The 21,644-nt window shown below is 44.9% G+C and overlaps 2 protein-coding genes across 2 annotated transcripts; one reads left to right on the forward strand and one right to left on the reverse strand.

Annotated features, from left to right (window-relative positions):
* Positions 1-367: 367 nt before the first annotated feature.
* cyp17a2 (cytochrome P450, family 17, subfamily A, polypeptide 2) lies at positions 368-7,534 on the forward strand (the record flags this gene model as incomplete). The annotated part of the gene is made up of 9 exons (XM_084553347.1): positions 368-763; positions 1,906-2,026; positions 2,358-2,496; positions 3,812-4,041; positions 4,273-4,359; positions 6,422-6,637; positions 6,821-6,990; positions 7,084-7,187; positions 7,269-7,534. The coding sequence occupies exons 1-9, from the start codon at positions 441-443 to the stop codon at positions 7,532-7,534; spliced, it is 1,656 nt and encodes a 551-aa protein (XP_084409473.1). The 5' UTR covers positions 368-440.
* A 1,181-nt stretch (positions 7,535-8,715) lies between these two features.
* LOC311492718 (uncharacterized protein) lies at positions 8,716-21,497 on the reverse strand. The gene is made up of 4 exons (XM_084551085.1): positions 20,866-21,497; positions 18,118-18,279; positions 17,156-17,369; positions 8,716-16,951 (listed from the first exon to the last, which is right to left on the reverse strand). The coding sequence occupies exons 1-4, from the start codon at positions 21,008-21,010 to the stop codon at positions 15,127-15,129; spliced, it is 2,346 nt and encodes a 781-aa protein (XP_084407211.1). The 5' UTR covers positions 21,011-21,497; the 3' UTR covers positions 8,716-15,126.
* Between the last annotated feature and the right edge of the window lie 147 nt (positions 21,498-21,644).

Genomic DNA, 21,644 nt, shown 5'->3' on the forward strand with positions numbered 1-21,644 from the left:
GTCCAGAAACAATCCAGAAAGCACCGATGCTACTTTCTAAACCTGTTCAAAACAAACCTGACCTCTAATCCAAGACAAAAGTCAGCATAAAACTGTCCTGAGACTGTAGTTAAACCAGATAAAACTAAGCCAGTATAAAGCCAGACATAAAACTGGTCTAGACCCAAGGAGACCATCACTCTGTTAGTTTTGGACGTGACTCTTCCTCAAGTAAAGAAATAATAATTTCTCAGTCTAATGAAGCACAGAGACTGAACGCTGGTGAATAAAACGCCCTCCACTACCATTTACTGCTGGTCATTCTCCTTCAGGTCGCCGTGGTAACCAGTGCAGCCTGATAACACCAGGGTCGTCTGCTGCAGATAAGCTCACACTCATGGTCACCTAGCCGTGATGATAACACACACACAGGTGACCTCTGACCCCTCCAAGGCCTCTCCATGCGTAGGCGACAGATTAAAGCCAGGACTCCTCAGACTCTCTCTTCACTCTCCCTCAGTCTGGTGGCAGCCATGTTGTCCTGTCTCCTGTCCACCCTCCTCTACTCCGTCTCCGTCCCCCCGTCCGTCCTCCTCTTCTCTCTGGTGGTGCTTGGTTTGATCCTGGTCTCACTCCGGCTCGTCCCTGAAGCCAGACCTCCGTCCTCTCCTGTCCCAGCTCAGGGCTCCATCCCCTGCCTGCCGCGGCTCCCCGTCCTGGGCAGCCTCCCCTGGCTGGGGGGAGGTCTCCCCCCTCACCTCCTCTTTACCCAGCTGGCACACAGGTGAGTCTCAGAGCCTCAGAGCAGGTATATGGGTTAGTTCAGGGGGCTGGAAGGACTAATTAATGTTTACTAGTCTGTGTCAATGTGTGAAAGGACTAGTTATTGTTTGTAAAGACCAGGCTGATGTTTACTAGTCTTCACTCAGGCTGTAGGGACATGTTAATGTGTCGAAGGACTAGTTCATATTTGGAAGGACTAGTTAATGTGTGAAAGGACTAGTTTGTGGTTTTACAAACTTGTAAATGTGTGGCATAAGTAGTTGATGTGTAGAAGGACCAGATTAATCTTTACTAGTCGTCACTCATATAAGGACTAGTTAACGTGTTACAGAATTATTAAAGTGTGGAAGGACTAGTTAATGTTTGGAAAGGCTGATGTTTACCAGTCGTCACCCAGGCTTTTAGGGACATGTTAATGTCTAGAAAGTCCAGTTAACATTTATAAAGACCAGTTAATGTGTAGTAGGACTAGTTAATGATTATTAAGGCTCGTTAACGTGTATCAGGACTAGATCATGTGTGGTAGGACTAGTTAAGATGTGGAATAAATAGTTAATGTTAATAAAGACTAGTTAATATGTGGAAGGACTGATGAATGTGCAGAAGGACTAGTTAACATGTGACATGACGTGTGATGAGCTAGTTAATTGGTTGTAGGACTAGTTAATTTGTGGCATGACTAGTTAATTAGGCTAGTAGGGACAAGTTAATGTGTGATAGGACTAGTTTACCTTTGGAAAGACGAGTTAATGTGTGGCATGATTGGTTAATGTGTAGAAGGAACACATATAAGGACTAGTTAATGTGTGGCAGGACTAGTTAATGGTTACTAGTCGTCTCTCAGGCTTGTAGGGACGTGTTTATATTTATAAAGACTAGTTAATGTGTGGTAGGACTAGTTAATGTGTGGTAGGACTAGTTAAGATTTGGAATAAGTAGTTTTTGTTGGTAAAGACTAGTTATTATATGGAAGGACTAGTTCATGTGTGACAAGACTAGTTAAGTTAGTGGTTCTAGTCTTGTTGATGTTGACAGGATCATATAAATATAAATAAATGTGAGTTTCCTCTGACCTGGGTCAGTTTGGACGTTCTTGTATAAAACATGTGAAGACGTTTCATCTTCTGTCCCTGTGTCTCCGAGGTATGGACGTCTGTTCTCGCTCTACCTCGGTCCCCACTACACGGTGGTGGTCAACGACCATCAACACGCCAGAGAGGTCCTGCTGCAGAGAGGGAGGGACTTCGCTGGACGGCCGAGCATGGTGGGACATGAAGAAACCTACTAATGATGAGACTTAATGGTTAACATGTTACACAGTAGTAGCACAGGACTGAATGACTAGTAATGGAGAAGAAACTAGAGGACAGGAGTGAGAGACGCTCAGAGCATCGTCCCTCAGCAGCCTAGGCCTGTAGCAGCATCACCAAGGGATGGTTCAGTCCAGCTCTAACTATAATCTTCATCAAAAAGTACAAACTTGGAGCTGGTTCCACATGAGAGGAGCCTGAAGCTGAAAGCTCTACCTCATATTCTACTTTTCCGTTATTTATCTCAGACGTGGCGTCAGATTCTAATCTCTCTAATCTCTGCAGGTCACCACCGACCTGTTGACCAGAGGAGGAAAAGACATCGCCTTTTCAGACTACTCTCCTCTCTGGAAGCTTCACCGCCGCCTCGTCCACAACTCCTTCACTCTGTTCGGAGAGGGAACCAGTCGACTGCAGGACATCGGTACCGTCCTCCATCACTTTTATCACCGTCCGACTGTTTCTGGTGGATTATAACAAACGACCAGAACACAACTTTATCCTTTTAACCTTTAAAAGATAATATAAGAAGATAGTACTACGACAAAACAACAAAACTAGTCTAACATTTATTCAAACTTTAAATAAATCTCCAGAAAATATTCAAAAGAAAAAACTAATTTCCATCCACTGATAGGGTTTGAATCCGAGTTGGTTGGTGCGCCAGTTCATAATTTTTTTAGGTGCAGAAAATGTGTAAAAACTAGTGATTGTGTTGCAGCAACATAGTTGAACTATTTAAAGCTGCGTCAGTTGATTTTTATGTCCACTAGGAGGCAGCAGAACTGACTTCATGATGATTTTCGCTCTAGTTTTGGTCTCTACCAGCTCCTAGAAGAAATATTTGGGTTTTTAGCAGCTAAATACTCGACTACGTTAGCCTGCTTTGACTCAATGACACAATGAAAGTAGGACTATGCCAATTAGCGCAGCAGCTTTTAATTGATGGCAAATGTCACTTTTCTTTTGATTGGAACAGATCAGTAAAGACATTCACGAATGAATGAATCCATTAAAATTCACCATGAAGTCAAAATGACCTCAGCGGCCAAAATGTTTGTATCTTCAGCCAAGAGATGATAAATCTGACAGTCCTGTGTTCTCCAAGAGACGTTCTGTAATTGATGCATTTAATTTACTCATTAATAAAGGTTGGCTAGAAGGGACCGCGACATACTGAAGAAAAAAATAAAAAAAACTGACCAAAACCACAAGTTGTAGTTTTTTAACAATTGGGTTATTTGAGGCGTCAGATTTTTCCAGGACATTTTCCAGTCTATTGCGTCCAAAGGCAACAGTTTCCAGTTAACTACTCGTAAAGTCCAGATGATCTTATTCTAACTAGCTCCTCTAGCGTCGCATAAAGCGACAAGTAAAACTCTGGAAGTGGCAGCGTTTCAGTATCAAAGATATCTGGTTATTAACTTTAACTTTACTAGTTTATTTACGTTCTGTTAGCCTCCTAGCTAAGCTAACAAGTCAATTGGCTGGACGCTCTGCTAGCTAAGCTAACAAGTCAATTGGCTGGACGCTCTGCTAGCTAAGCTAACAAGTCGACTGGCTGTACGCTCTGCTAGGTAAGCTAACTAATGTTAACGTCAAAGAAAGAACAAACAACGTGATGCTAGTGGAGCTTGTTTTCTTGACAAAGGCTAAGCTAGCAGCATTCAGTTAGATGTTCATTATTATTATTAATCCTCATCATCTCAGTCAGTTGATGACGTCCCTCCTCTCTGCAGTCTTGTCCGCGGTGGACAGTCTCTGCGTGGAGCTGCTGTCCAGCTCCCAGTGCGGCTTCGACCCGTCTCCCGCGGTGACCAGAGCCGTCACCAACGTCGTGTGCACGCTGGTGTTCAACGCCACCTATCGCCACGGCGACGCCGAGCTGCAGGAGGTGATCCGATACAACGACGGGATCGTGCAGACGATCGCTAGGGGGGGACTGGTGGACCTGTACCCCTGGCTGAAGGTCTGTAGACTCTGTCTGACATCTGGGTTTCATTCGTTAGTCCACCGACCAATCAGATGTTACTCTTCTGTCCATCACCACATTAAGCCCCGCCCCCCCCCCCCAAAACAACCTTTGAGACTCCAGAGCAACGTACGCTGGGCGGAGGAAGTTGTTCTGACTTGAGTTCATAATTTAAAATGTCTGAACATGATTCTACAAAGACAATGAAAGTCTGTCTCCGTCCCTCAGGTCTTTCCTAACAAGTCTCTTAGTAAACTGAAGGAATGTGTCACCGTCAGAGACCGACTGCTGACCCGGAAACTGGAAGAACACAAGGTAGTCAACACACAAGGTCACGTTTTTATGTTTGTGAGGAGCTTCCTTTGACGTAATGGATGCCAAGGCCCCTCACCACTTTATTAATTAATAATAAAGTCACTGGTCACTCAGCGGTTTTTCACTGTCAAGTTTGTCTACTGCGTCACGGCTTCCCAAACTCGAAAAAAGATGGACTTGACCAGGATTTCACTCAATCTTCCGTTTATTGAAGCAATAAACAATTAAGGTGAAAAACCTTCAAACACAAGAATAAAACAAATGTAAATAAAAACTCTGCATTTTCCAACCAACCAAGGTAAGTACATTTAAACACATTTCAGGTCAGTGCATTTAAGTAGGTTAAAGGTAAGTATAATTTAAACACAAATCAACCACTTAATATTAATCCAGGTAAGCAGAGTGTAAATTGAGAATTGAATAAACAGAACAATAACCGTTTTTACCTTATGTTTCAACCTAAACAGATTTTAGATGTTACGTGTATTTCTGTCACAATTTTAATTAAATACTAATTTTTTAACTTAATGAAATCAGGCATTTAAACCGATTTTACTGCAAATTTTAATATCCCTTTTTTAACAGAAATACCCTTATTTTTTATACATAAATTAAGTATTTTTACTTTGCATTTTAATGAAGCAAAATTTCGCTATATTTTAAACTAACATTATGCAAACACTTCATTTACCGTTTTCTCTTCATGAACACAGTTTAAGTGAGCTTACCGGTAGCCCTTTTGATTTAGTCCTTTTCCCATGCGCTGATTCAATTTCGAGGTGCTTTTTTTAGGTTTAGCTCTGCTGTCCGTTGTCGCGTTTCACCGTGCCGTATGGTGCGGCTTTTTTAACATGTGGTGCCGATTAGTCCACTTCCGCTCACCTGCTGAGGTGCGCCGCAGAGCAGCACGCCCACTGTTACGCACGCGCACGCAGCAGCACGCAGCAGCACGCCGGTCACTGCGCAGATGCAGCACGCACGCACGGAGCCACACCTCCAGGCAGATCGCCGCAACAGGGCCCCTAACCACTAACCCCTAGTCTGACTGCAACCTTTACCCTAAAACCAAGGGGGTCCCAAACAAGACCACATCCAGACACAAGGCTACGAATACAACTAGACTCAATGAATGTCCTGATGAAGACACAAGTCATGGACCAGCAGATGGCAGCAGCGTTCACTCCAGTTCACATGTAAAGACGTTTCAGTCTGAGATGCACAGATAATGATTTTGTTCTTAAGAAGACACAAAGAGGTCAGGACAGTTAGTGACATAATATGTTGGACTCTAGGGACAAATACACTGTCTTATATTTATTTAATAGATATATTTAAACCTTTCTTTTTTGGGGGATACGGTAGGGTTGCCAACTGTCCCTTGAAAAACGGAATCATCCCGTATTTAGAAACAAACATAAGCCTATTGTTTTATATTAATTTCTATCATTTTAAGTTCAGCAGGACAGGTTTCTGTTTAAGAAAGATATTTATTTTATTCTGTTAGATGTGTTAATTAACAGGCCCTGCCACTCTGCCGACCCTGCCAATGAGGTGTCCCTTATTTATTTTTCAGGGAGTTGGCAACCCTAGGATACGGTCACTTTTAAGACACCTGAGCAGAATTCCGGCTAAAGCTCATTGTCATGGATGGTGTCCATAGTCAGGGACGTCCAGGAGGACTGGCATAGCGTCCTTCTCACCTTCCACCACAGAGGGGACACTAGGGAAATAAAGTTCAGCGTAATTTATGGTTTGGGTGATGACCAGTGGGGGTGTTGAGGTTTATTTTTCCTGCGTCTAACATCAACTTTTAAGGTGTAAATATTCAGCTTGTTTCCTGATAGTCCATATTTATACTCTTATATACTTCACCTATTGTTTTTTGTGTGTTTAACACATTTAAAATTTTTGCTTTTTAAATTAAAAATCAATCAAACTGTTTAATTTTTCAGATTTCTTCTGTCTCTGTGTAACGATACTTACATGACGATATGTTTCCCACGGCATAAATAAAGCCAGTTGGGCATAATGTTATGGCTGATGCTGTCTGGTCTATAAACAGGCGTCGCTGAGTGACGGTGACCCACGGGACCTCCTTGATGCCTTGTTGAAGGGCCAGACGGGAGGCGGTCGGGGTAAAACGTCACCCGGGTCGAAGGAGGAGGGGATAACGGACGACCACGTCCTGATGACGGCGGCTGAAGCTTTTGGAGCCGGAGTGGAGACGACCTCCACCACACTGCTGTGGATCCTGGCCTACCTGCTGCACCACCCAGAGGTAACGACGAGGGGGTAGGGTAACCTACCTGGTACCCCTCAGGAGCTGCCCTCTGCTGGTGTGGGACCCCAGAGGAGAAATATATTTATTAACCAATCCACAAACATGTTGTACCGTCTTCGGACAGACTGTGGCAACACATAAACATCATGGCCGACCCTTTCTTTGCTCCGCCCCCTCCAGGTCCAGGAACGCGTGCAGAAGGAGTTAGACGAGCACGTGGGCGGCAACCGGCCGGTGAGCGTGTCCGACCGCGGCCGGCTGCCGTACCTGGACTGCGTCATCAACGAGGGCATGAGGATCCGACCGGTCAGCCCCGTCCTCATCCCCCACACCGCCATGACCGACAGCAGGTAGACCGACCACCGCAGCTGGACGCTAGAGCGGAAACTAACCAGCATTTACCCTGCAGAGGACTAATATAACTCTGTTTCTGTCCCCTGTAGCATCGGAGGTCACCCTGTCCGCCAGGGGACTCGTGTTCTGGTCAACATGTGGTCAATTCATCACGACCCCAAACACTGGGACAAACCTGATCTGTTCAACCCAGGTAACACAACACAAGAACATTTAACCTGTTTTTTAAAGCAGAACTTGAACGCACCACCTTCCTCCTGTATTTTGCCCGCAGATCGTTTTCTTGACGACCAGGGTCAGCGGGTCACGCCCTCCTGCTTCCTGCCGTTTGGGGCGGGGCCTCGGGTTTGCGTCGGCGAATCGTTGGCCAGGCTGGAGCTCTTCCTCTTCCTGTCCTCTCTGCTCCAGCGAATGAGCTTCAGGCCGCCGAACAGGGCTCCCCTGCCTAACCTGCAGGGGCAGCTGGGCGTGGTCCTGCAGCCGCTGCCTTATAAGGTCGTTGTCGTCCCGAGGGCGGGATGGGAGAGTGGGACAAAATGAAACAGGGGGAGGGACTTATGCTGCCTTCACATGAAGACAGTGATCATATGAAGTGTTGCTACGATCGACGCCATCTTGTCTTATAACATTTCAAGTGGAAAAATTTGTACTTAGAAAGTAAATATAGTTTAACAAGATGGCGTTATGTTAGCTTGTCATTAGCTTGCTAACTGTTAGCTTCTGAGCAGCAACTTATAGCTGATGTTAGCTTCATTGTCAAACATTTTGTGTTCACTACTCCTGATGTCGTTACAGTCGAGCTAAGTGTCGAAAAAGATAACGTCACTGTGATAAAAGTTAAAACCTGTTACAATAAACTTTGAAAAAAATTATTTGTCTTCTTCTCTTTTCATAATAATGCGCTCATAAATAGTTAAATATACTCATAAAAAGTTTCATTGCAGCTCTAAAAACATGACGTGTTGTAATATTACAGACTAATGCTAAGCTAGCCTTTAGCGGCACCACACCTGCAACTGTAATTACCATAAAGGAAAAATTAGAAAACCTGTAGACATTAAATCTTGTGATTTTTTTTTTTGTTGGTGTAGAAAATGTAGAAAAGTGGAAAATTTGTTGCTGACATTTTTAGAAAGTAAATATAATTTAGCAAGATGGCGTCATGTTAGCTTGTCATTAGCTTGCTAACTGTTAGCTTCTGAGCAGCAACTTATAGCTGATGTTAGCTTCATTGTCAAACATTTTGTGTTCACTACTCTCTGTGCTAAAAGCTAAAATCTGTTACAATAAACTATGAAAAAACTATTTGTCTTCTTCTCTTTTCATAATACGCTCATAAATATAAACCAAAATGGTTTCATTGCAGCTCTAAAAACATGAAGTGTTGTAATATTACAGACTAATGCTAAGCTAGCCTTTAGCGGCACCACACCTGCAACTGTTGGTCCATCACCATAGAGAAACATTAGAAAACCTGTAAACTTAGCATTAAATCTTGTAATTGTTATGAAGCATAATTAAAATGAAGGAAGTAACCAAACATGAAAACTGAAAACTGGTAAAATTACTTCCAACATTAGCATTGATGCTAACTTTTCCAACAGTTTTCTATGCTATTGTTTGTCAAACCTAGCAACAGTATGACAGGAGACGTCTGATTGGTGGTCAGCTGACCAATCAGAGGGGCCAGAAAAGGATCAATTAGAGTACGAGCTACAAGCTAATCAACTAGAATTCAACATAAATGCATTTTTTTATTTTGGTTTTTAATCCATAAATAACGACTGACGTTGAGTTTAATAAATGAACGGAGACGACACGTTTAGGTTTGACAGTTTTATTCAGTATATTTTTCACACACTTTTAGAACAGGCTGGTTTAGTTAGGTCACACACATACATCCACACACACACACACACACACACATACACACATACGCACCAACAAATAATTTAGTAATACTAATAATTAGCATCGTTGTCATCGTAATATTAAGGGACTTTAACGACAAATCTCTTTTCTGCTTCCGTCTACTCCGGCGACAGAAACCTCATGCAAACAGGAAGGACAGGAGAGAAAACATGAAGGGAGTAAAAAAAAAAAACCTCCCGACTGAGGGAACGTACGGACTCCTACGACGGAGGGAACGTACGGATTCCTACGACGGAGGGAACCGACTCCTACGATGGAGGGAACCGACTCCTACGACGGAGGGTACGGACTCCTACGATGGAGGGAACATTCAGGTGCTTTAATAAATTAAGACATTTTCTCAAACATCACAATCTAATTTACGTGAAAGTTGATCAAAGAGCCAGAACGGAAATGAAAAACGTTCATCCGTCCACGTTTCAGGGTCAGTGCTGGTTTTACAGAGCAGAGTGGAGGGTCATTTAAAATAACTCATGGACTTATTATCTTCCATCCAAGCCAATCTCAAACATAACGTTTGTTCTCTAAGCTTCAGAATCAAGTCTTGTTGTTCAGTTTCACCTTGAAATGAAAATACGGTTCACTGTCTGCAGATTCCCGTTAAGAGCCAGGATCATTGGCAGCTGTACAGTGACGACTAAAGTCTTACCGGCAGTAGTTGCCTACAACCTTCACTTGTTCATTCATTCTTTTGTGTCTTTCCTCCGTCTGTCTCTGGCAATTCAAACAACTCTGAAGAAGAAAAATGTCACAATATGTGTCACATTTTTTATCTTTCATCCTAACTTCCTGCAGCTGCTTCACAGTAAAACCCTACCACTGGTTCAAAAAGTCTTTTTCAATTGGGGACTATTCCTTTAAACGTTGGCGTTACAACAGACTAGTGTAGTGAAGAGATGAGAAGAGGAGCTGATAATGTTGAGTTTAGCTAAAGTTACTGCATCTCGTTGTGGGTTGAAAAAGGAAAGTTAACGTGAAAGAAGACTGCTGTTAAATGTTTCTGACATTTGACGACGTCTTGGCTGAATTCAACAGAAAACACATACGCAGGTTTCCAAAAGTTACCCAGCTCTAAAATCAGCCCGAGGAGCTCGTCCAACCTCATCAGGCTGAAGGAACGTCCCTTTGATATACCTCTCAGTACCAGGACTCTTGGCTTGTTCAAGAGTTTAAGTGGAAATGGGACCAAAACCTGGGGAATGCTAGAGCCTTGCCTTCGCACTGGAGGAACATCCAAAACGGAAATGATGGAAATTATTAGGGATGCACACAAAATGAACATTCTTGGCCAAAACCGAAAACCGAAAATGGGGATTTCAGGTGGTAAATTAAACCCGACTTTGCAGATGTATGCCTCTTGAAATTTCAGCATCACACGTTTTGCAAATCGCTATCAGTGGGTCTTTATATAATTATCAGGGGTCGCGTTAACAGAATATTAACCGTCATGGACCGTTTTTTTTTTTTTTTTAAATGTGAAGGCCATCCGTCATCATCCGTCAAAAATCTGAAGGCCATCCGTCATTTTCACAGATTGCAGTTCACACCCCTGACCACTTGGTGGCGAGTGACCTTATTAATTGGCTCTTGTCTCTCATCGCAGTTTGCGTTCCAAACATCGCAGAACTTTTGTCGGCTAACGGCTACCAAAATGGAATTAGCATACCAGCGAAGCACTTCAGCCCTACGGTACCGTCTAAGAGCTGTTTACGCTAGCAGTCCCGTTCCGAGTACGGACAAGACGTGTCGGCTTACCATTTAAAGTCAATACTGTTCTGAAAAAAGTACTTAAAGTTAATGAAACTTTAATGAAAATGAAATGCTATTTAATATGTCTTTATTATCATTTTTAAAAAATTAAAGTGACGGGTAAAAATAGATTATTACGGGATTTTTATGACCCTGTCAGTCAAAATGACGAAAAAGTCTAGCGCAACCTCTGATATTTATATATATAACACTTTATATATTAAAATACATCCACGCGGCAGACATGCCCGTACTGGCCGCGGTTGTTGCTTGCGTCATCACAACATCCCGTTTCGGCCGCGTTGTTTCAACGATAAAAGTCTTTTTCGGTGTCCGAATATTCAGTGCATCCCTAGAAATGATCATCCCATTGGGTTTTCCCCAATCCAAATACTTTATCTACTGATATGTGAATGTTCTCAGTCATCCAGGAAAACAAGGACAACTGGACTGGTAGAGATTCTTCACGATGTTTCATCCAAGTTGGTTTTTCAGTTAAGTTCAAGAAACTCTACAAGTCCAGTCGTTTCAGATTTCTGGTTTCCTTATCTACTTCTACGATGTTCCTATGGTTCCTCCATTCCTCAGGCTAGATTGGACGGGAACTTCTTTAGTTTAGCTTGATATCAGTTGAGTAAATATGAAGATTCCTCTAATCAATGTCAGAAACACTTTCCTGGCACTTTGAGGGAGTTCGGCTGATCCCAGAGCCGCCTTTAGGAGCCTGAGCTACAGACAGACATGTCCTCAGTCGCCCTGGTCAAAATCCACACTCACGCAGAGCGAGAACAGCTCTATCTAATGCTAAGTAATAACAGTTGTCAAGTAGAAATGGCACTCTGTAACCATGGAGATATATAACCTTATTAGTTCAGGTAAACAAAAAACAGAAAACACCGTCAATCACAACATCAATCACAACATCAACGGCTCGGTGGCGCCCTGGGACTTTTCTAGACAAGGGTCCGCCGGCCTCTACGACGGACCGTTTGTTCTCAGTCCGCGGGTCCACGGTGGACGAGTCGGGACGAATCAAACGCCAGAGGACCTGCCCAGAGACAGACTCCTGTGAGTTCGTCCAAAGCGGATTGTTGTCACCCAACCATGAATCCGGTCTTGTGCACGTCGTTTTCCACAACTGACGTTTGTCGTTTGTATGGCAGGACAATGCTTTTGTCATAAAGAAGTCCAACATACAGTGGTTTCGTCCTCATGAAGTACGTTTAGTAATGCAGCACGGACGCAGGGTTTAAGGATCAGTCAACCAGACTCTTCCAGTTAGAGATGGTTGAGTATCGTCAGGTGACCCCTGCACCGCGTGGACCCGAGAGCATCCGTCTCCTCCGCGACCTTAATGCCTCAAGCTTTGAACAGTCCCACGTTGAAGAGTCGGGTTCAGTACATCAGTCCCCTCTGAAGACGTCGCCGCGCGAGTGCGACTTTGACCGGCGAGCTGCAAAGTCAATGCACGTTTGTGAATCTTTCTTAAACACTAACAGCTGTAAAAACAAGTGCACTTTGTGGAAGCAGGCGTAAGAAAAAGTAAGTGGCGTCCTCAGCGTTTCGACCCGAGGACGACCCGTCCTCGGCGTTAAATTCCGATGATTCACTACAGCACGAGATAACGATGTGGACGAAATATGCAGTCCTTCGTTGTGACTCTCTGGACTCACGCATCGGAAAACGAGCCGCCTCGATTTAAAAGCTGCACATCCATCGTATGATGCTGCTGTTGTGGGTGTTTAAATGTCCAGGATGTATCCTCCAACCACAAAGTTAAGGTTTTTACCTGACAGTAATCACGTCACGATCAACCCAGTTATCCTCTAATATTATTTACACACAGGGTCGTCACTAATGTCTAAAGTTAAACTGAAACACACCAGCATGTACTATACAAATGTTATTAACTCTGTGTCACTGACAAAATATACTCTACCTTCTCACGTCTATCAAGCTGCCAGAAGCTGAAACATTTACAACAATGGCCTAACATTAATATCCGGTGTTTTAACGGGATCGTTTTTGATTTCTTGGGACTCGTTGGGTGAATTTAAAAGGTGCAGAGAGCGAAAGGCGTCACATTGTTCCGACCGGGACGGTGGTGTCTGCAGCGCTTTGTTTCATGTGACCTCAAACCCAGAGAAAGAGACAAAGACGGGGACGATGACGCGTTCCGTCTCCGCTCTCTTTGGCGCTTTGTCTCCCGTCTAAAAGTACCCATTGTTTGTTTTTATTTATGTAAAGAGCTTTTTCTCTGCTCTGAGAGAGGCTGACGCACGGGAAGGCGGCCCGAGCCGTCCAGCCTGAAACCGTCCACGCCTGATCCCGGAGAAATCTGAAAGCGAACCCACCTAATTCTGCTCTCCTCGACAGACGTCTTCATCAAAACGTCCCCTTAATGAATGAATCAGTCTTCCCTCTGTCAGTCGGCCATGAATCATCCTCCCACATCAGCCTCTCTTCAATTCCAAAACAGCCAATTTGTCCCCGGCACATTTCCAAGCCTCCGTCATCAGCCGTTTCAGACGAGGTGTCTCCGCCTAAGTTTTTTAGTTTCTTGACGAATGAAGCGAAGGAAGGGTCGCTTCTCCGTGCACCCTCTGGCGTCCGTGTTCAAAGTCCTCCTGCAGCGTTTACGTCACGTTGGACAGAAGGCTCCCACCAGTTAAATCGGCCGCCCGAGAGTTAAAATCCTGTGGATCTCGTCAAACAGACTCTGTGGACTTATGACGACGAGACGGACATGTGCTTGAACGATGAAGCCGTACAACGTACCTTGAACTGGGGGAGGAGACTAATGCTAGCTAGCTAAAGATCTGGATGTAAACAACGCAGGGCCACAAAGTCCCCCTAATTTAACACTTTACACGACTTTTAACATTTGAACGACTATTGGTGCCTTTGACTGGCTCTTCTTAAAGAATATTCCCAGTTATTCTGCACTCTCCACCTCCACTGTGGACGTCTGGTAAAATGAAGAGAACATCGGGGGTGACTAGAGTGAAAACCACTCACGAATCCATGCGATCGCTAATGCAGTTAGCAAGTAGTAGCAGTGTCTGTGAAGGTTCTCAGCCATCCAGGTCATGGTATGTCCAACAAAAGTTAAAAAAGGCAACTGGACTTGTAGAGTTTTTTTGAGAAGACGTTTCATGGTGAAACGTCTTCTCAAAAAAGTTGCCTTTTTTGAACCTTTGTTGGATGTAAGTAGTAGTAGTAGTATTAGTAGTATTAGTAGTAGTGGTAGTAGTAGTACTAGCAAGGTAGCTGCAACGCCTCAAGCTACATCAATCTCAAAAACTGCCTCCACGTTGTAGCACGTCCACATTTTAGGGCAATTACTTGTAGTAGTTTCCACTAAAACTACTTTTCTACAGATGTATTTCTGTGCAGAACTTGTACAGTTGTTACAGTAACTCACTAATAATCTAAAATTACGCCTCCACTGAATTAAAAAAATGTAAAAATGTTGGTGGCATCCTAATTAAAATCATGATGGAAAGCTCTAGTCTTTGACACGCTAGCTTTAACCTAGCTTCCGTGACGTTCTGTGACGCAAAATAACAAACACTATTAGTGCGATGTTAGCATACCTAGCTCACACTATGTCCATGCTAACTTAATGTTAGCTTGCTGTTATTGCGGGACTGATACTGGTGCAGGATCCAATCTAGCGAACATTAAACCGGCAACTCATCGTGTTTATCTTTGTATTTAGCTGTTAAATAACATCATACATTCAACTTTTGATGTGATTATTGACCTGCTGCTTCTGCACCATTGATCATGAACGGTTAACGCTGGCTTTATGCTCCACGATGAACACAGCCTGGTTTGTTTCAGGTGCCTTCAGGAGCTTCTAAATCTAAATATAACGTAACGACACAGATTTTGTTGAACGTTGAAGATGACTTGAGCTTGTTGCTCCGATATGTGACGCTGTACGACTCTTCCTGAATCTCTACGGTGGAGACGGAGGATGTAAAATAAACTGGAATGATCCTTTAAGGCTAGAGCTTTACTTTAACGATGAGTGGATGCTACCTGTTTATTCTGATGAGAAGCTGCTACAACGTTTGACTTAATTAACAGACTACTGTCCAATGTGAAGACGCTCTGGACTGATACATATTTTCGGCCGCTTTAACGTGGTTTTCTCTCGGAGCTGAGCTCTAGAGCAGGGGTCCTGATTATTCTGTAATATTTCACAAGTAGCTGATCTACCTTTAGATGGAGTCTGAGTAAAGTCTACTCCAGGTGTGCGTCATGGTTGAAACTTTACATTTGAAGAAACTGTAGTAATGAGCCGTTGAATCTGTTCCTACCAAGCGTCTGTTAAAATCACCTTCGTTCACAACGTCTCGTCTCTAAAGTCAGTTTTACGCGTCGACGCCAACATTCGGTTCCTGTTCGACCCTCGTCTGCTTTGACACGCCCGCTCCCTTCAATCACACCGTCTCCATGACGATGACAACCTTGCCGCTCTCCTCGGGCGTTGGCGTCGTGGTGGGGGTGCACAGAGTAAGTCCTTCCCCTGTGGACACCTGACCTCTTGCGGGACAGTCCACGCTGTCATGGAGATCAGCGTTAACGCCAGCTTTTTTATCTCCTCCTCCTCCTCCTCCTCCTCTCTTGCCATCCTCCTTTCTTTCTCCGTCTTCCTCATCCTCTTCCTCCTCCTCCTCGTCCTCCTCCTCCACGCGACACCTGCACACCTCAATCCCAGAGTCTCCCGTGAGACGACGATGTCTGTACTGACTCTCATCGGCCCCCATGTCCTCATCTTCATCCTCATCGTTGTCCTTGACCTCCTGCTCCTCCTCGTCGTCCTCCCAGCTCGGAGGTCCCGGCTCAAAGACGTCCACGCAGGGGGAGAAGAGAGTCTGTTTCGGTGGGGACTGAGTAGATCGAGGCGAGGGGGACAGGGAGGACACATGTCCAGAGGAAGAGCCGCCTTTGTCAGTCTGGTGAAGAGCAGTTAGGGGATCGAGGAGTAAAGCTGGAGGTGGGAGGGAGGTGGGGGACAGGGCGTCAACGGAGTGGGGGACAGGAGGAGAGGGAACAAATGGAGGTGAGGATGGAAAGAGGGCTGCGGAGGGAGCAAGAGAAGATTCAGACTCTATGGTGATGGCGGGACAGGAGGACACAGCTTGGACATCTGGCGGCGAATGAGAAATAACGTCTGACTCCTTCGATTGAGGCAGGACCAGAGAAGGAACTGATTGGTTAGGTACTGAAGTCGAATCAGGACAAGATACAAGAACAACAACAGACCCTGAGTTTAGGGACAAAGCTGACCCTGGACTGGGAGCTACCTGGACTACACCTGACCCTGGAGACTGCTCTACGTTCTGGCTTTGAGCTAACGCTGGAGAAGAAGATGCTGCATCGGTGACTGAGGTGAGATTTGAATGCACAGGAACTGAAATGCAAATCGTTGAATTTGCAACTAGTGTCGCGTCAGGTTGTGGATTCGGACCTAGGAGAAGGTCTGAAGGTGCTGGATCTGGAGCCTGGCTAAGCTCTGAGGGTACGGTTTCTGGTTCTTGATCTAGGACAGGGTTTGTAGGTCCTAGGGCCGGAGCTTGGCTGAGATGTGAAGGTGACGGAATTGGTACAAGGCTAAAATCTGAATCAAGGGTCAAAGTCCTTCCAACATCTAGAGATGTTACAGAGGATGGACTACTAGGGACACTGGCTGCAACCAGATTTGTTCTTGAATCCGGGGTTTCGGTGGCTGTAGGGCTGCCAGAAGCGCTAACTGCCGGGGTCGTAGCTCCAGACACTGAGATAACTTCTGGTATAGGAATAGTCTGGGGGCCCCAAGCCGGGTCCTCAGTACTTATTACTTGGATGGAGGGGAAAGCTGCGTCAACACCACTTGGACTAGGGAGTGTACTTGAGCTACAGGTGCTGACTATCGGGGTACATGGTGATATATCAAGCTGCTGGTTCATGGGAGATCCAGCAGGAAGGGTGAGGTCCGACGCAGGCGAGGGCAGAGGGTGAGGGGACGCCGCCCTCGTGACGACCGCCACAGTCACAGTCTGGTGCGACGCCGACGAATCCGTAGCAACAAGTTCTTGAGGCACGGCGGCATCTGCGGCAGCCGGAGTCCTCTCCGAAGCAAACTGAGCCTTGTTCAACTCCAAGCAGGTCGCCGCGGCAGCAATGGTCTCCATGGTGACGTCGAGGGTGAGGGGCGTGGCCTCGCTGGGCGTGGAGGCGTGGCTTGTGTCTGTCTCGTACGTGACAGGGGCCGACAGGGAGGAGCTACATGGAGAGGAGGGGCAACAGGAGTCGCAAGAACAACTGGAGCTACAGGGAAGATACAAACATGATTTTTAATATTTAAACTGTTCCAATAGTAATCATATGTACTGTAGTAGTATCAGTAATATCAGTATTGCAGTACCAGTGATACTTGATATTATAAATACTTGATATGGAGCAGTACGACCACATCCGAACAGTTACCTGTTGTCAGAACTGAGGGAGGAAGGGCCGTCACTGAGGGGCCGGTGCAGCAGCGGGCCGTGCTGCGTGAGCAGGTGGGGGTCCGCTGTGCGTGGAGGCTGTGGGTAGCGTGGGGCGGTAAACACGGAGCTGTAGGGGGGCGGAGGCGTGGAGGGCTGAGCTGCCACCTCTTCGTAGGACGGCAGCTTCAGGGACGTCAGAAAACCTGCAAAGAGACGAGGTCAGCAAGGTTAGTGCAAACTAGTCGGTAGTTTGGGATCCGTAGATACTAGATACTAAGGATGTCCCGATCAAGTTTTTTTGCCCCCCCGAGTCCCTCTCTGATCCTAAATGTCCTAGAGTTGGTCTCCTGTGTCTTCCTAAAGTCTGTCCTTGTCTTCCTTGTCTTCTCCTAGAGTTGGTCTCCTGTAGCTTCCTAAAGTCTGTCCTTGTCTTCCTTGTCTTCTCCTAGAGTGGACTGGATTCAGTCCAATAAATCTTTCAGTCAAAGTTAATGTAGTGTGGAGAGGGTAGCTGGTACCTTGTGTTCTCTACTCCAGAAATGTTCTGGTCATCCAACGCTGCCATAAACTCCCTAACCCTCTCTGGAAGATGTTTCTCCTTGACGCTGTCTCCAGGAAACTTTTCTCTTCTTTTAAACGTTCAGTGTTTGTTGTTGTTGTTTGGGTGCAGCCTTTGACTGAGTGGATGATGATCAACTACTACCACCTCACCACACATCCACAGTACACTAGATACTGACTAACTTCACTTTATTCTTCTTCTTCTGAGATTTTTATCAGGTTTGAAGAAGTGTTGACGCTACAGGGACGTGGTTTTGGTTTATGGTAGACCTAAAATAAATAACTACAATAGACCAGGTTTGGCTGAAGCCTTTAAAAAATTGCCTGGATTGGTTTAGATACAGTTCGGGACATCCCTACTGAAAACATCCCAGAGAGGACGGTCAGTTCATGTCTTACTGAGGTCCAGCATTGAAGAGGGGTAGGAGTTGGCCCCATGGTACGCCAGCAGGCTGATCTCTCTCTGTCTCTGCTGCTGCTGGACTCTGAGTTTGGCTCGGCGGTGTCGGTATGCGCAGCAGCAGCTGAACAGGATGAGGACGGTCCACAGCAGCCAGAACCCTGAACACACACACACACACACACACACACAGCGTCCAGAGAACAGCTGCTTTTAAGGACAAACGCTGAACAGCCACGACTCAGATATCAGGATATAAATATCTGTAGGTCTTGGTGCACGGACGGGCAGCGTCTTGTCTACTGTTGCATGATTACAGTCCTCAGACGGCATGTCAACTCCCCGGCTATGTACAACAGCGAGGACGTAGCCGCGCTGCGACCGTGCAGACACATTCCTTCACGGTAACCTGAGCCGAGTCAAACCTTTAGTTGTTAATAAAAGAGAGAAGCACGCCGCCTCTTTTCACGCCACATCGGTATTTGACCGCCATCAGCGGCAGAGAGTGGAACCAAGTCATAAAGTTCAGCAGCTCTCTTGGTTACTAGTTTGAGCAGGAGCTGTTTCCACTGCTGTGTCTAATGAACTACACTGGAACAAACTGCTGTAATTTCTACAGTAAAATGTTTACAGTAACTTCTTCTGTCATTTTACAAAGAATAACTGTATACCGCAATGCATCATGGGTCCAAAACAGTAACATATTGTAAAATGACAGGCAAGTTGTATTCTGACTGTAGATGATACGTGTTACAGTTAAATACTGTTGATATCGGATTTAAAAGAGGAGGCAGAGGAACAACGCAGTGTTCAAACACTCATCCATAAAACGTAAGTTGATCTTAAATATCCTACAGAATTAAAATGTGACTCATGAAGTTGACCGTGTAAGTTATCAGCCTGGTTTGCATGTCCTCAGAGAAAGTTAGTGAGAGACTTTTCAGAGAACAAGCAATCACAGGCGAAACAGTGGTTATTTATTTTAGCTTAGCCGTGCTTTGGACCTGACGTTAACCGTTAGAAAGATTCAGTCTTCTCAACCCGAGCGCCCGCCGTACCGAGGGCAGTTGCGCATACTGTATCATACACGCTATAAGAGCATGCTAACCATGTAGCAACATATTAATGCAGCACACCCACGTAACAGGAAGAAGCTACGCTAAACGCTCAGGATACCGTTTTTTACCTAAACGAATGAGCACGTCCGCAAAATCTGTTACACCATGTCATATGAAAGCTGAGTTCTGATACATGTTGTAAAACTATTGAGTTTTAATAACAGTTTTGTTTTGTTGCAGCTCTGACTCTGTTTTTATTTAACAGGTGAAAAAAATCTAATGCAACGTTGAAGAATTCTGGAGCAACAGCGAGCCTGGTCTCATGCATATTTTTCAAAGCTGCTAATGTGAAAAACAAAAATTAACAGTAAAAACATTCACAACAACATATTACATAGTATTTACAGCTATTTACCTGGCAACTTTAGTTGCCAGGTAAAATCTGTAATTTGAATAGAATACAAGATAATATTGTAAACTAGATTACAGTTAATAGTTGTTTTTCCGAAAACAACAAATTGCTGCAATTAATATACAATAAAAACCTGTACAAGTTATCCTGTAATATCCTGTAATCCGTTTTACAGTAACTGACAGCAACTTTACAAGACTTTACTGGCAACTTTTTTTGCAGGTATTTACTGTAAATTCTACAATTTGTTACAGTGTGGCGACTAAGTGTGTATTAATATAACAGTCATACGTTTAACTGCATTCACGTTTGGTGACAGGCCACAAAACTACAAGAATGTGTTGAGCAGCTTTAGTTAATGTAGAAATTCTACAAGCCCAGTGATTCTTGAAAAACGTTGCTGGACTTGTTTTCAAGAAACTTGAAACTTTGAAGTGGTGGAAAGTTTTCAGGAAACCTCTTCAAGAAGCTCTGGACCTGAAGACGTTTCTTGAAGAGGTTTTGCTGAAGAAGCTGCTTGAATGAGTAGTAAAACAAAAACAAACTGAAACGAGATGATCACAAGCGATCATAAAGGGGTCCATGCCGTGGCCAAGTCGTCCCCGAGTGGGATGCAGAGGCATAAGTCACCAGTAGCGTCCCCTATAGACTGAATTACACCAAACTTGGTTGGTGGGCTTGTAAGGAGTCATCCACAGATTATTATTGTCAAATTTCAAGCAGTTTACTGTGGTGGTTTGTTGTATTGCCCCCTACAGGCCGAGGTTTTACTGAAGAAGCTGTTTGAATGAGTAGTAAAACAAAAACAAACTGAAACAAGGTCAAGAGTCTCCTGAAAGTGTTTCACTACTTTGATACAAGAGGAGAAAACACTTTTTGGGATAAACCATGACCTGGATGAAACCTGGCAGCATTTACATCTTCACAGACGTGATGAACACATTAAAGCGTCAATAAATGAAAATATAATGCATGGAAACATGCTAACTGTGCTAATGTGTTCATCCATCACAGATTCACTCTTCTGATGGTTCTGAGGTTAATTATTTTATTTTATTTGGTGTCAGTGCTGAGCAGTGACTTTGCATCCAGAGTCGTAATAAAGCTGCTCACTAAACAAAACTCTTTAAAAATCGTGTTTGGACAAATTACAGACACGATTGCTAGCACTGACAAACTCTACAGGTGTCTCTACTGACTAGAGGACCCCAGGTGATACTAACACCGTCTCGTACAACGCGTCACCATTCATTCAAACGTCCACCGCTCAGACTTACACCAGAGTTCGTAGTAGTAGGTGCAGCAGCCGGTCTCTCCGCAGCAGTGCCCCGTCTCACACAGGTATCCTCCGTTAGCGTTGGCCTCGGGGCAGTACCGCGGTCTCCCCAGCAGGGGCAGGCTGCCACCGGAGTGGTACTCCATCGCACCCCTGCTCCGCCCACACTCAGCCCCGTGCCACCGCTACCAGCTTGAGCCGCGCTAACTAGCCGTTAGCTGCTGTAAACGTGACCCCGGATGGAGTCCACCTACATGTTTATGGAATTTCTTCTCAATCTGAATTTTCTGCTGAGGGCAGTTTTTTGTTTTTTTATATATGTGCTAGCTGTTAGCTGCTAACTGAAAGTAGCTTCAAAATGAAGCTAATCTACATTTCGGCAGTGACGAGTTCACAGTGAAGCAGCTGCAACTCTCGGCTGCAGGAGAGCGCCCCCTAGTCCTGGTTAAAACCACCGTGACGTCTCACTGCACCTCAGATATCAAACTCAGCTACAACTAAATACTAAGAGCGGCGGCTGGTGGAGCGAGACACGATGGCGGCCAGTGGGAGGTCCTGAACTGGAGGGAGGGGGAGGAGACAAAAAAAAAGACAATAATTAATTGATAAACAGTGAGACGGGACGTCTCTCTCTCTCTCCACTACGACAGGCCTGTTTGATATTCATCAGTGCGTCGACTCAAACCACAAGTGACACAAAGCTGCCACTCTGTCCACATCACACATGGCTGGACTGCTACGTTTGTGAGGACCATGGCTGACGTGAGGCTGTAAAGGACT

This window comes from Chelon labrosus (assembly GCF_963514085.1).
Source record: "Chelon labrosus genome assembly, chromosome: 1".
NCBI lineage: Eukaryota > Metazoa > Chordata > Actinopteri > Mugiliformes > Mugilidae > Chelon > Chelon labrosus.